The sequence below is a fragment of the Chironomus tepperi genome, unplaced genomic scaffold (genome assembly GCF_022539635.2).
Source record: "Chironomus tepperi strain 1889 unplaced genomic scaffold, CSIRO-AGI_Ctep_v1 contig_338, whole genome shotgun sequence".
In the NCBI taxonomy this organism is placed as follows: domain Eukaryota; kingdom Metazoa; phylum Arthropoda; class Insecta; order Diptera; family Chironomidae; genus Chironomus; species Chironomus tepperi.
Window position 1 is genome coordinate 248281 of NW_027226460.1, and position 13861 is coordinate 262141.

Consider the following 13861-nt stretch of genomic DNA (forward strand, 5'->3'; position numbering starts at 1 on the left):
GTTTAAAAATAATAAAGTTTATTGATCGATTAAGTAATTTTTATTAGACATTCGCTGATAATAAGTAATTAATATACACTCTTATTGTATGCAATATAAAGTTTACCGAACAATTAGACAAAAAAAGAAGAATGTTCAAAAAACATGAAGCAATTGAAATTTTTTTTTAGATTATTTAGCTCAATGAGGTCAATAAAGTATGAAGATATATTTTTGAAAAATTTATTTATAATTTTTAATGTCATAAAATTTTTATTTATTGATGTAAACTGTAAATATGAAATTTGAAATTCTTGACTCATCTATCGCAAAATTCTTTATCGCTGTAATTTTCGCAGAATTGATTTTGATCGATATAAGTACATCCTTCACCATAGCATGGGTAGGTGTAGCATTGCGGTGAACAATTGAAGCTTCCATCGATACATCCAGAACAGTCTATTGCAATTTACATTTAATTCTATCAAATTAATTTAGGTACTTATTAATAAGTAATACTTTTACTTACCAACACTAGGGCAATCTTGCCCAAAGCAGGGTTTGATGTATGTTTGAATTGGAGATGGTGCAATTGTTAAAATTTGATTTGACCAAACTGTTGCAGGGGGTTTAACATAAAGACGATTAGCTATACAAATTTCTCCACAATGTTTATATCTTCTGTGCGTGCACATCCATTGATTTGTGAATCTTTTCTTGCAACGTCTAAAATTATTGAAATTTAAAAGACAATGAAATCACAAAATTTACTATATAAAAAATCTTGAGTACCTAGGTGTTACAATTTCACAACATTTTTGTGGTTTTATATTTTCCTCATCACGCACGTCTGACTCTTCTGTAGTGGTTTTTTCAGTTGAACTTTCAAGTTTCAAATTGCTGTCTTTATCATCACATCCAACAATTGTTTGATTATTTTTTATAATCGTAGTACGAATTTTCCCATCAGAACATTGAGTATCAGTGTATACATAAATGTTGTTCTCATTGACATTGTTCAAAGTAACAGGATGTGTTACATTATTGATGTTATGGATTGTATTATTGATGGGTTCAATATGATTTATAATATTGATCGGTTTTATATCAGAACGTGGAATAGGTTGAATTTTAGGAATGTCATGACTGGGAATATTTAAATGAATATTAATGTTAGGTATAGGAATATTTGGATAAAAGTTTGGAGGTATAGGCATAGGAATTGTTGGATAATTAGGACGACAAGGAGCAACATTTCGCAAACACATCCCATTACATAACGAATAACCTGCGGGACATCTATAACATTGACCGTTGTGAAAGATGAAATCATCTGGACAAATTTTGGTCAATGGTGGTGGTGGAGGAAAGTCTGGAATAATCGATTCTGTTGTTAATTCAGGTGGTAAATCAATTGGATGAGTAATAGTAGGTTGTTTAGTTGTGGTGGTTGTTTCTAGAGGAAGAGGAACTGTGGGTATTTCTAATATTTTATAGCATTGATTTCCAATTTTTTCATATCCTGGTAAGCATGTTACTGTTGTTTCTTGACATTTTTCATTAATCATGACTGTTCCTGGAGGACACTTTTTATTGATTTGTAAACAAAATCCTGACTCTTGAAGCTCATAACCTGGCATGCAAACTGGAGGAGGTTTAATACACTGTTCATTTACTAAAGTGAATCCATTTGGACATGTAATTTCTTCAAAGATACATTCTTTGCCTTTTAAAACAAATCCAGGTTGACATTCTATGTTAATTATTTCACATGTATTTCCATTCCACTGCCTGTCAATAGGACATGTTGGTTCTGGTAATACACATTTTCCATCCTTCCAAACATGATTTGAAGGACAAAAATGTATCTCTACACATGACGTACCATCATGTTCAAAGTTCAGCGGGCAAACAGTTTTTGATAACACACATCTATCATTTTTCCAAATATAATTAAATGGACAGTTATAGGAATGAAGCGGAATACAATTTGATTCGCTTTTAATAAAACCAATTGGACATTCTATATTTTCTTCAATCTCTGGCTCAACAGTTTTCGAATCATAAATTGGTGGTATTACAACTGGATGTGATGGTGGATTTTGATTGCAGTTTGGTGTTTCATATTGAGGATTTTGCAAATAGTTGGGAAATAAATTCGGATATTGTGGATATGCATAAAGTGGAAGTTTATTATCAGTTAGTTTGTCTGATTTTGGATTGTTTAGATTAAGATCTAACGAACCTTTAGTAGTGTCTTCAATGAAATCGTTTGAGGTTGTCGTTATAAATTCAGTCGTTGTTTCAATAGTTGTATATTGTGTTGTTTCGTCTTCATACTCCGGCGTTGTAGTTTTAGGCTTCAAAAGATCTTCAGGTACTTCTACATCTTGCGCAAATATACACTCGAATGATATAAGAAGAATAAGAATCCGTAGTTTCATATTTTTCGATCCGTTTCAGTTGAAAATTGTCACAAAACTGATATTTTATGTGCAATTATTTTAAGAAATTAAAACCATATCAGCATCACGGGTCACCTCATAATTGAGATTTATTTTAAATGTTTGAGAATCTAACAAAATTTTCTTTTTAGTATTTTGATGCCAAAATCACGTTTATTCTCAGTTTAATGCTAAAAGTTCATATATGTGTGATGAGTAATTTCCACGTATCATTAAAATGATTTAAACTGATACTCATAATTAATAAATAATATTTAAAAATAATATATACATATGTATGAATGAACACTTTTAAATAATGTGTGGCAATAAGTAAATAGCTTTAATTTTTTTTTTGTTTATGATGTTACTAAAAACATAAATTTTACAATTCTTCATCATGCTCAATTACAATTGGATGTTTTTTTGCATGCTTTCTTGATTTTTTATAAGGATTAAGAGCTTTTTGTTGAATAATTGGCTCTTCATAGTACTGATCAGTATCTAATGGTGGAAATGGTAACTGCTGCGGATAATTATTCATTAATGGCTGTGGTGGATAATACTGAGGTATGTAAATTGGTATTGGTTGGAGGTAAATAGGCTGCATCATTGGGTATCCATAAAATTGAGGGGGCATATTTTGCGTTGGCATATTTTGTGGGATCTTTCCTGCATGTCGAACTGTTCTTTTTTGCTGATCATCAATTGAATTCCTGGCATATGGATGTTCAAATTCTATATTGTTTTCTGTGCAATTAGAAATATGTAAACCATCTTCACTAACAATTTTACATTTTTCTTGCATTACGACCCATCCCGATTCAGCTTTCAGTAGTTCTTCATCTTCAGGAAATAATGGTAAATCATCATCATCGTCAAAATCATCCTCAAATTGTGGATATGTTGGAGGAGAATATTGTGGATAATATGGATATGGTGAAAATCCAGGATTCATTTGTTGCTGACAAATTACGTAAGGCCATTGAGGAATACTATTACAAGGATTTTTCTGGTGAATCATTTTTTTAGTGCACTGTTTTCCGCAAACTTTTACTTTTTTATGTTCACATTTCGGACCGACGGTAGTCTTCTTACATCGGGTTCCTGGTTTCATTGTCCAGCAACAGGAGCCCTCTTCCGTATATCCCAATCCAAATTTTCCACCATTGTTCGAACTTTTATTACTGTATACGTGAATGTTATTTATATTTGTATTATTTAATGTAGTCGGCATGTTGATAACATTTGTGTTATTTATTAAATTTGTCAAGCGTATTATGGTAGTGATATTTGACGATGGATCTACATATCCTCGATAATAATGCGTTTCATTGTCATTTGCGATAACAATATTTCTCTCTATCAATTTCGCAGATTTCTTATCATTTTCATTGATCGGTTGATTTTCCGTAACTGTAGATATGTCAGCATCGATTGTAATTGTTTCGTTTATTGAAATACTCTTTTCAGCAGACACTTCGGATGGTGGACTTAATGTTGGTATAATTTCTGGTTGAATAACTAAGTTTGTTTCATTTAATGTTGAAACTTCTGGCAGTGAATCAAAATTGCAGTATGAACAATTTATATTTTCTTCGCAAATTTTTTGTCTTTTGACAATTCTTTCATTATTAATTTTTTCACATTCATCATTATTATCATTTTTGCAGTTTAGGAGCTCTTCACTTTCGCAAGGATCTACTACAATGATCGATTCTTCATTTATTGTGGGAGCACATTCAATTAACTCAAACAAATGAACCGTCAAGAAGAAGAAAATTATAATTTTCCTTAAATTTCCCATTCTAAAAAAATAACATTCAAGATTAATTATGTCAGACTAAATTTTTAAGATTTGGGCGTGTTTGTAAGAATTTATCAATTCAAAGTAATTTTTGTCATAGTTAAGAATCTTTGATAAAAGTTAATTAATTTCCTTGCCAAAATCATTCTGATTTCGATTTAATTATGCGAAAATATTAATTAATAAATTATTAATTTTGTTATCAATTTACCTTAAATATCTTCTGTTGAAAATTGTGCAATTTTTTTTTCAAACTCGACCTTACTGCTTATTTCCCTCCTATCTTCAACAATGTCTAACAATCAACTGTTTTTTATCATTTGCACTTTTACATTTATTTTCCTTGTATAAAAATCTGATAAGTCTTATCTAAATTTTTAGATACCTTTCTGAGTATGTACTCGTTTGTTCGTGTTCTATACGATGATTTGAGAATCTCAACGTTTAATGCTATTGAGACCTTTTGCTAGTTAAATTGTTGAGTATTTTTGTAAAAAAAATAGCAGAAAAAAATATTTTCATAATAATTAATTTAAAGATTTATGTTATATTTAGTATGAATTCATTATGACTATTTAATTTATTTATTATTGATGTTAGTTAAACTATTCAAATTTTCCAAATTGCTTATGATCAATTGGTCTAAGCCATTTATGACAACCTCCTAAATTATTCTGAATAACATATTTTAAAGTATAAGGATTAATGTTTGCTCTCTCAAGTTCTTCGATTTCATTCTTTTCATTTAGGAGCATTTCATGGGAAACTGCTCTTGCTGGAAACGGGAGTTGGTTGGCATATTTTTGAAGAAATTCTTCTACTTCTTCGAATTCACATTTACCACCCAACTCAACAATTATTCTTCCCTTTTTTATAGGCGTTGCATAATGATCAATTGCTCCTTTTCCGCCTCCCAAACGTTGACCTTGTCCTCTTCTTGTTACTATAAAAGATTTTCAAATAAAAAAAAAATGTTTTCATTCATCTATATTTCAGACTTTTTACCTGGCTGCCAAGGAGCATCAATTCTCCAAATCGCAAACATTCTATTTGTGTCCATTTTGCGACCAATGCTAAGACGGAGCATCTCAAAGTGACCCCATCGCATACGTCCACCGCCCATAGCTTGAATTCCATACTGCTCGTGCAAAAGAAAATTGTGAACTTCTTCAGGACCTCTCATATATCTTAATCTCTAAAAATAACAAAGAAATAGTAAATCCAATTAATAATTTAATTTTAATAATATATAACTCACTTTTTGAATTTTGGGTGGTTTCAAATTTGCTGGATATTGTGGAACCTTTTCAAAGAATCGTAACTTTGGTCTTTCAACGAATTCAACATCTTAAAAATTTAATTAATTAGTTAATTAAGAAGTATTATAAGTTTATTTAATAATTACGATCATATTTTGGAGGTGCTGCAAAATTTTTCAAAAAAGCAACTGGAACAAACCGAATTGGTGCTAAGTTTACTGTAATAACAATATAAAGTAATAAATATTAGCAAATTAAATAATATTTAAAAAGAATTAACGTGATCTTACTTACCAAATAAACTAATTTTGGTGCTCAGCATTTTTATGTTTACAATTTTTTCACGCTTTTGTGGAACTTCTTTAAGTGGAATATCTACATTTTTTTTCTATAGGGCATGTCTGTTGTTGATGACGTTCCCCTCTAAATATAAAGTTTTTTCTTTTATTTAATTAAATATTCAAAGAATGATAAGTTAATAAAATCATGAGTGATAATACAAAGCACTCCACTTTCTTAACTGTGGAAAAGAAGTTTAGACTTGGAGAAGTTGTTGTGGCTGTATGTTTTGAAATTTAAAAAAAAAATTTTTATTATCTCAAAAGATTAATTATTCTTTATTATTATTCTTTCTATAGATTTTTGAAGCATACCAAATTGTTGGAGCAGAACATCGAAATCGTATTTTAGCTGTCGTGAAATCGGGCAGTTCTTCAGCTCTCTTCTCATTTGATTGTTACAATCATCCACCTATTAATTTATCGGATCTACATATTAATTCAGTTCATCCAATAAATGAAACATTTCTGATTGACAATTCGACTCCTGGATATGGAGTTTCATCACATCAATTTCAAATAATGAGTGGAAATGAGAATTCCACGTACTATTATTATCCCGATGACGAGACGTTCAGAAGCAAAGAAGTTTTTGAGAAAATTTTGAAAAAATTAATTCAAGGTATCTACTTGGCAAATTATTATTTACAATAATTTAGTTATCTTAATTTTTGGTTCTTACTTATATTTTCAGAATATACAGAAGAAAATGGAGACTTTTCATGGTTACAAACTTATAAAAGCTCTGATTTCACTGAGATTGATTATAACATTGCAAGCAATAAATTTCCTCCTAAAAATCGTGAGTCAAAGTTTCGTGAGGAATTAGAGCGGAGAAAACCTGAGTATACATTGTATGAGCCGTACAAGATTTACTGTGCAACATGGAATGTTAATCTTAACCAGCCTGTTGATGAGTTGAGCTTACGAGAGCTTTTATTTACCACAAACGATGCACCCGATATTTATTGCGTCGGTTTACAAGAAATTGACATGTCTGCAGAAACAATAATTAAAAGTGAAACGCGCCCCGATTATAATTGGATTGCAAAAATATTAGAAGGAGCACATCCCTCAGATATATATGAAGAACTTGTGACTGTTAGACTTGTAGGCATGATGTTGACTATTTTAGTCAAGAAATCGATTAGATCATCAATTTCTAAAATTTGTACATCTATGGTTGGAACAGGAACTTTAAAATTTGGGAATAAGGGAGGAGTTGGAGCAAGTTTTCAACTAAACGAAACATGTTTATGCTTTGTAAATTCCCATCTTGCTGCTCACGTTCAAGAATTTGAACGAAGAAATGAAGACCACGACGAAATATTAAGACGGATGCAATTTAATGATGGATTTAGAAGCCGAAATATTCTTGAACATGATCAAATCTTTTGGATTGGTGATCTTAACTATCGAATAACTATCGCCGATGATGACCAAATTAGAACGTTTTGTAATTATGACAAATGGTTTTATTTTGATCAATTGCATATTGAAAAACAGAAGAAACGAGTTTTTAGGGATTTCCAGGAAGGAAAGATTACTTTTAGAGCAACATACAAATACGATCCAGGAACTGATGAATGGGATTCGAGTGAAAAAAGTCGAGCTCCAGCTTGGTGTGATAGAATTTTGTGGAAGGGTTCAAGAATTGAACAATTAGCCTATAATAGCATTATGCAATTAAGAATGAGTGATCATAAGCCGGTTTATGGAGTCTTCATTTCCTATATTTTAACACGAGATGAGCAGAAGTTTAAAAAAATTCACGAGGAAGTCCTAAAAACTGTAGATAAATTTGAGAATGATAATCAACCTCAATTGGTTGTAGCGGAGACAGATTTAGATTTTGGTGTTATACAATATCACGAACATTATAGTCGCGAATTGCTAGTTGCAAATAATTGCCATCTTCCAGCCCATTTCAAATTCCTTCCAAAATCTTCCGAAAATCAACGCAATGAACGAGAAAAAGTTTGTGAAGATTGGTTAAAAATTTCACATCCAAAAGGTGAATTACTGACAGGAAATTCGTTAAGTATTCGAATTGACATATTCATAGATGAAAAAGCAGCACCAGAAATAATGAAAAAATTGTGCGATGCAAAAACTGGTGTGAAGGTTCCACTTGATATTCTCGTTTTACACATTGAGAATGGACGAGACATATTTATTACAATTTTTGGAGAATATCAGCCAAGTGTATTTGGTTTAAGATTTGATACTTTAATGAAATTAAACAAACCTGTATTAGAGTATTCATTAAAAGAGTTAAATGAAATTGAATGTGACGTAAATAATTTAATTCCATTCTACAATAATGCTAAGGGACCACGTGAAATTTATTTAATGATTGACTACTTATATCGCAATGGACTAAACATACCACATCTTTTTCATGTTCAAAGGAAACATCGCTTGAGTCCGAGAATTTGTGCAATTCGCGATTGGTTAGATACATGGTCTGTTGAGCCATTTCCTGGAACCCCACACACTGCTGCAGAGGTTTTAGTGAAAATTTTCGAATCATCTCCTGAGCCATTAATAACGATAACTGAAAGAGAATTTTCCATCTATCTACCAAACTTTGAAAGATGCCGTGAATTAATCCAAAATAAAATGCCTCTTTTGAATAGAAAAATATTTATCTACGTTCTAATGTTTCTAAAAGAAATTCAAAAAAATTATGCAATCAATGGAATGGATGACAAAACTATAGGTATGTTAATTGAGTATTTCATTGCAAACCTTTAATCAATTTTATGCATAAAATTTCTAATTGAAAAGCATTGTGAAGTAAAAGTGTAAAGATAAATTCTTCTGTAATTTAAATAATGTTTACATTAATTTAATTAATGACATTCATAACTTTATTCACAGCAAAAATTTTTGCACCTGCTTTGTGCCGTCACAAGCAAGATCAACTCAGTCAAAGATTTCTGATGTTATTTTTATCAAATGACATCAAAGAATTCGTAAGAAACGAGTTTGACAAACATTAAGAAGAACATTTTGATATTTATCAGGAAACCTAGTGTATAAAAACGGACACTGCATCATCATCACATTGAGAAAAGTCTCAATTATGTTTTATGTTAAAATAAATAATAAAAGTTAGTGGTTAATGGAAACTGTTTCATGCATATTATGAATTATAATTTTTCTAGAATCCAGCATGATAAGTACTTATTTCTCTTGAGTACCTTCACTCAACATTCCTCTAAATCATATTCTATTTACCTTTAACTGTTATCAATTTTTTAAACGATTTTTTATTATTTCTTAATAAATTTCCACTATCTTTTTTTTCTCAATCGTTATTAATCATAGAATGTAAAGCATAAAAGTCATCAGATATCAAAAAACTGAAAAAAAAGCAATTGTAATAAAAAGGATTAAAGAAGTATAGAGAAATAAAAAAGGGAATAATATACCTACCCTATTGAATAAAATTTATGATTTATTAGAAAGAAATTTATTTTTATTAAATCTAATATATTAATTAATTTAAACCAAAATTCTTATGAAATAAATTATACATACATTATTCATTTACGTGGGCGACCTTTTGCTTTAATATTTGTATTTTGTTTCTCTTTCATTGTCTTGTTTTGTAAAAGTGGATGAATTTCATCCGGCGGGGCATTTTCGAGTTCAATATCATAAGAGCTTACTTTTCGTTTCTTTGCACTTGATCCTTCCATGGAATCGAAATCTCTTGAATTTGACAGTTGCTCCTGCTCGTTAAGTGCATCAGCACCATCTTGACTACACCAACCTTCTTCAGGCTCCTCAACTTCAGGTGCCATTGGTAGGAATTGTAATGCATTACTATCTTCAGCTTCTTCGTCAGAACTACAAAATGCTGCTATTGGTTCTGTTGTCACAACATCAACTTCTAGATCTTCTTCAGTTTTATTTTCAGCTGCTAAATCTACTGATTTATCCTCATCATAAATATCAAATTCAGATTCTCTCTCTTCATATTCAACATTTTCGTCTAATTCTTTGAAATCTGGCGCAAATGCAGACCAGTTTTCAACCTGATTCTGAGCCCATATTGAAACCAGTCCAGAACTAATACTTGCTATTATTGGTCTCACTGGATGCCATTCTACATCAAGGAGCAGTTCACCTTTTGTTCCATGTAAAATTTTCACAAGATTTCCAACTGATTTCTCCCAAATATAAAGAGCATGTTGTCGAGCTGAACCAGCACATATGTATTCACCATCACCGGAGAAGCAACATTTTTTCCAAGTAGTTTTATTTACAAGATCTTGGAGTTTTTGAATTGGTTCAGGATCACCTTCTTTTTTGCATGATATGACATCTTTTGAATCGTAAACACGTATAACACGATCCGCAGTATTAACTAAAAAAGAATCACCTCGTCTAGCAAATTCTATGCTTTTAACGGCTGTAGCACTTGATGTTCCAACAGTGATTTTAAAGCTTGCTATAATTTCGAACGTGTCAGTATTCATCACAAGAATTTTTCCCTTTGCATTCCCTGTATAGATATGCTCTCCTCTTCTATCAAATGTCGCAACTATATTTAAGTCACCATCACTGTCAATTGGTAAAACTTTATGCTTTCCACCTACTTCCACAAGAATCGCAGCATATCTCATTGGACAAACTAAAAATTTTGAATCATTTCTCGGATGAAATTGTACTTTTAATATTGGTGATGGAAAACGATATTTGTTCTCACAATCACCATTTAAAACATCCCAAATGCAAGCATTGTTATCAGTTGATGCTGATAATAGTTTGTGACCATTTCTGGACCAACTAAGCGAACAAATTGGATGAACATGAGCCGAAATAATTTTTGCAATTCCTCGCGTCAGAAAATCCCAAATCACTATTCGGCCATCATTACAGCCAACAGCAAGTAATGTTCCATATTTATTAAAACAGCAGGTTACAGCCAAAGATATACAATCCAGTGAACCATCATATTCTTCCGGAAAATTCTGGCAAAAAGACTCTAAAAATCAAATAAATTCATTCGATTAGATAGTATTACAATACATTACAGGTGTGCCATATGTCTTACCTAACAATTCTAAATTCATTTTTTTTTTCACAAAAGTGAAGAAATAACGTCGGATAATTAAATTTTTCAATTATTTTAGATTTAATTGTTTGTTTGTTAGTCAATCCGTGTAAAATGAGATTTTTTAACATTTAGTTTTTTTGATTTCCAATATATTTTTTTTGGAAAATTTTAACTCTGAAATAATGTCATCTCCCATTTATCTGCTTTTTAATCACATTTAGTCAATTGTTTTAAAGAATAATATCATAGATTCATTCTTATTTTGTCAAAAAGGAATCGACAGAATTAATTCGTTTTGGAGTAATAAAAATATATTGGATTGCACTAAATTTTGTGCGGGAAAATTTAAAATTTAAAAAACTGTTTAACGGTTTTCTGTTATTTTTCTTTGTGCTCCTCCTCACCTCTCAACCTGTACATCTTCATTGAACGACCCTTTAGAAATAAATAAAAAAAAAAATTATATAGAATCGATAAACATTTTATTGGTTAATTTTTTTAGTTCGCATTACAATTTTTTGATTAATGACATTTTTTTCAAGTAATGGTCCATGAAAGAATATAAATATCATTGAAAAATCTATCATAAAATATTGTAAAGATGTATAATTTTTACATTCCATAATGCACATAAAATAATAAATAAAATTTTCTTTAATTCAATGTTCATTCATAATAATTTTCTTTTTCGATATTTAATGCGGGGCCTTCAAATGACCTCCATTAAATGTCACATCCATTCATTTTTTTCCTATCTGTATACATGAGTGTGCATTTTGTGATGTGAGTGTTCATAGGAATTTAATTTTACGATGCCTGCTTTTTTTATATTTACAGATCCTTAAATTCTATTTATTAAGTAATAATTATTTTTATGCTTATTATTTACAGTAGCACTTAAAAACAAATCTGTGATGAATTTTTATGTTCATATGACATTTATCTTTCCTCTTTCGTTATTTTACTCAAGTCTATTTTCGCTCAATAAATTATGTTTCTACATAATATTTATTCTCTTATTTCATTTAAAAGATAATGGATAATCATTGGCAATCTCAGAGATCTAAAAGCATACAAAAAGATTTTTTTTTAAATGAATTAAATTTGACAATTTAGGTATGTTAAACTAAAACTTACTCATTGTCTCTTGCTGTATTTCAACTTTATAACTTGGGTTATCATAGCTCACGTCATTTTTTCTTGGTGTTATTGTCGCACTTTGAATGCGCCTCCTCGTAAGTATCAATAATAAAATGACTGTTGACATGACAGCAAGAGCAGCAATCACTCCAACGACCACAAGTGGACCATAATAATCGCCCTGTGATGTACTTCCCGCGGTGAGTAATTTCTCTAAAAATTCATCAACACATTGTAGAAAAATTTATTGAATATTTTACATGAGTTCGAATTTAACAAACCAAATGAATGGAATGTAAAAAGACCCACGTGAATTAATGCCTCAACAAAATCAAAATATTAGTTATTTATGGAGAAAATTATTACTTACCAGTTGAGGGTGGTGGGCCTGGTTTAGTTAAGAAATTCACAACATTGCTCTTCTTGATACCACCATTTGTTAAATACATCTCTAGCCACAAGCGGTATCTCGTTCCGGGTTTAAGATCTTTTATTAAAGTTCCTGTTGTTGAATCACGTTTAGCAACTTTAAATACACTAGAGTCTTCTTTTCCTGAATCACTCTGATATATTGCACGGAAAATATTGATATATTTATCTTCAGGATACGGTACACCATTCCATACGACCTCAACAGTTGTTGGTTTTATCTTTGTGACATTCACAATAACTTCAAATCCGTATGTGTTAATTCTCTGACTTGTGGTCACCTCAAGTCTTTCGCCTACTCTTAATTCAGCACCATGACCATGAAATGGTATATAGAATAGTCCGATTTCATATGTCGTTTCTGGTTTCAAATTATCTAATGTGTATGATGTTAAAGCACTGTAAAAAACATAAATTGATGGAAAGATTTATGGATCATTAAAATTTTGCAAAATCATTTGAAAATAAATTACCGATGAATCAGCGGTGTAGCATCATAAACTTTACCACTAAGCTCCTTGTAACGTAACTGAATGCCATCTACATATTGCATAACATCATCAGGTATTTTGTTCCATCCAAATTTAATAAATGTCGAATTAATTTCATTTGCTTGAAGTTCTGGATCCTCAAGACTATCTAATATGTCAATCATCTGTGTTGGTTGATAATTATCAATTGATGGCGGTGTTATGGTTCGTTCGGCAGGGGTATGAACAGTATAAATTTGACTAGATGGTTGAGCTGGCAAATCGCGTAATATTAACGTTATTTTCACACGATACTCTGAATTTGGTTCGAGAGAACTTAATTCAAATTCCAATTGTGATGTTGCAATCAAATCATCCGGAGGGGCAAAAATCTGTGATTGCCATCTCTTCGTATCATTATTATTTGGTTGATTTGTAAATCTCAATTCGACACGTCCATGTAGGCCAACATAAATTTGTGGTACAACAAAAATGACACGCACTCTACGTGAATCAATTGCGTCAATCGCAAGAACTTCTAAATTAGGTTGAATGTGATTGAAACCAATGCCTGTTAAGAAGAAAGAAGAGACAGTTAGTATGAAAAATTCTTTATAAGGTTTTACACACTCTCAGAAATATTTCTTTTCTTTATAAAGACGATAGAGAAGAAAGAAAAGTTTAATAAAAAATTCGTGCACAAAATTTCTAATGCGACACACAAAAAAAATTTCATTCAATCGAATTGAAGGCAAGAATACGAGGGAAAAAAATCACACACAAAAATAAGTAAAAGACCATTATTAAGAAGAGATAGTAGTAGAAAAAAATGTGAGGATTGCGTGCAAAAAGTTAAAGCACTGCAAACAGTTTTATGATTCTCTTTTTAGTGAAAGGAAGAAATTTTTGAAATTGTTTTGGAAA

At 30.8% G+C, this 13861-nt stretch overlaps 6 protein-coding genes across 10 annotated transcripts in view; 1 reads left to right on the forward strand and 5 right to left on the reverse strand.

Moving 5' to 3' along the window:
• Positions 1-198: 198 nt before the first annotated feature.
• Positions 199-2423, reverse strand: LOC139093814 (uncharacterized). Of its 3 annotated transcripts, XM_070644657.1 has the most exons (4): positions 2225-2423; positions 772-2062; positions 509-705; positions 199-438 (listed from the first exon to the last, which is right to left on the reverse strand). In XM_070644657.1, the coding sequence occupies exons 1-4, from the start codon at positions 2421-2423 to the stop codon at positions 299-301; spliced, it is 1827 nt and encodes a 608-aa protein (XP_070500758.1). In that variant the 3' UTR covers positions 199-298. The 3 variants fall into 3 exon arrangements, with proteins under 3 accessions (XP_070500758.1, XP_070500756.1, XP_070500757.1); XM_070644655.1 differs by having other exon boundaries at positions 772-2423; XM_070644656.1 differs by having other exon boundaries at positions 199-460; positions 772-2423.
• An 85-nt stretch (positions 2424-2508) lies between these two features.
• Positions 2509-4666, reverse strand: LOC139093817 (uncharacterized). The gene is made up of 2 exons (XM_070644659.1): positions 4442-4666; positions 2509-4231 (listed from the first exon to the last, which is right to left on the reverse strand). Exon 2 carries the CDS (start codon positions 4228-4230, stop codon positions 2809-2811), a length of 1422 nt encoding a protein of 473 aa, XP_070500760.1. The 5' UTR covers position 4231; positions 4442-4666; the 3' UTR covers positions 2509-2808.
• A 116-nt stretch (positions 4667-4782) lies between these two features.
• mRpL16 (mitochondrial ribosomal protein L16) lies at positions 4783-5936 on the reverse strand. Its single transcript, XM_070644660.1, has 5 exons — positions 5784-5936; positions 5636-5707; positions 5489-5577; positions 5236-5425; positions 4783-5173 (listed from the first exon to the last, which is right to left on the reverse strand). The coding sequence occupies exons 1-5, from the start codon at positions 5809-5811 to the stop codon at positions 4836-4838; spliced, it is 717 nt and encodes a 238-aa protein (XP_070500761.1). The 5' UTR covers positions 5812-5936; the 3' UTR covers positions 4783-4835.
• Positions 5895-8961, forward strand: Ocrl (Oculocerebrorenal syndrome of Lowe). Its single transcript, XM_070644653.1, has 4 exons — positions 5895-6050; positions 6128-6449; positions 6522-8549; positions 8711-8961. The coding sequence occupies exons 1-4, from the start codon at positions 5976-5978 to the stop codon at positions 8830-8832; spliced, it is 2547 nt and encodes an 848-aa protein (XP_070500754.1). The 5' UTR covers positions 5895-5975; the 3' UTR covers positions 8833-8961.
• A 331-nt stretch (positions 8962-9292) lies between these two features.
• On the reverse strand, positions 9293-11002 carry Rbbp5 (retinoblastoma binding protein 5). The gene is made up of 2 exons (XM_070644658.1): positions 10896-11002; positions 9293-10826 (listed from the first exon to the last, which is right to left on the reverse strand). The coding sequence occupies exons 1-2, from the start codon at positions 10912-10914 to the stop codon at positions 9379-9381; spliced, it is 1467 nt and encodes a 488-aa protein (XP_070500759.1). The 5' UTR covers positions 10915-11002; the 3' UTR covers positions 9293-9378.
• A 387-nt stretch (positions 11003-11389) lies between these two features.
• The window catches only part of sas (stranded at second), a 32871-nt gene continuing 30399 nt past the window's right edge, over positions 11390-13861 (reverse strand). For all 3 annotated transcript variants that reach the window (XM_070644645.1, XM_070644644.1, XM_070644646.1), the window contains 4 exons: positions 12941-13508; positions 12409-12866; positions 12036-12251; positions 11390-11961 (listed from right to left, as the gene is read on the reverse strand). In XM_070644645.1, coding sequence (XP_070500746.1) covers positions 11954-11961; positions 12036-12251; positions 12409-12866; positions 12941-13508 — 1250 coding nt within the window. In that variant the 3' untranslated portion in view covers positions 11390-11953. The remainder of the gene's footprint in view (positions 11962-12035; positions 12252-12408; positions 12867-12940; positions 13509-13861) is intronic.

Coding starts and splice junctions, on each gene's coding strand:
- LOC139093814 (XM_070644655.1), bottom strand. CDS start 2,423: ATGAAACTACGGATTCTTATTCTTCTTATATCATTCGAGTGTATATTT. Junction 706..771: donor TGTGAAATTGTAACACCTAG/GTACTCAAGATT, acceptor CAATAATTTTAG/ACGTTGCAAGAAAAGATTCA. Junction 439..508: donor GCAAGATTGCCCTAGTGTTG/GTAAGTAAAAGT, acceptor AAATTGCAATAG/ACTGTTCTGGATGTATCGAT.
- LOC139093817 (XM_070644659.1), bottom strand. CDS start 4,230: ATGGGAAATTTAAGGAAAATTATAATTTTCTTCTTCTTGACGGTTCAT.
- mRpL16 (XM_070644660.1), bottom strand. CDS start 5,811: ATGCTGAGCACCAAAATTAGTTTATTTG. Junction 5,578..5,635: donor AGCACCTCCAAAATATGATC/GTAATTATTAAA, acceptor TAAATTTTTAAG/ATGTTGAATTCGTTGAAAGA. Junction 5,426..5,488: donor AACCACCCAAAATTCAAAAA/GTGAGTTATATA, acceptor TGTTATTTTTAG/AGATTAAGATATATGAGAGG.
- Ocrl (XM_070644653.1), top strand. CDS start 5,976: ATGAGTGATAATACAAAGCACTCCACTTTCTTAACTGTGGAAAAGAAG. Junction 6,051..6,127: donor TTGGAGAAGTTGTTGTGGCT/GTATGTTTTGAA, acceptor TTCTTTCTATAG/ATTTTTGAAGCATACCAAAT. Junction 8,550..8,710: donor AATGGATGACAAAACTATAG/GTATGTTAATTG, acceptor CTTTATTCACAG/CAAAAATTTTTGCACCTGCT.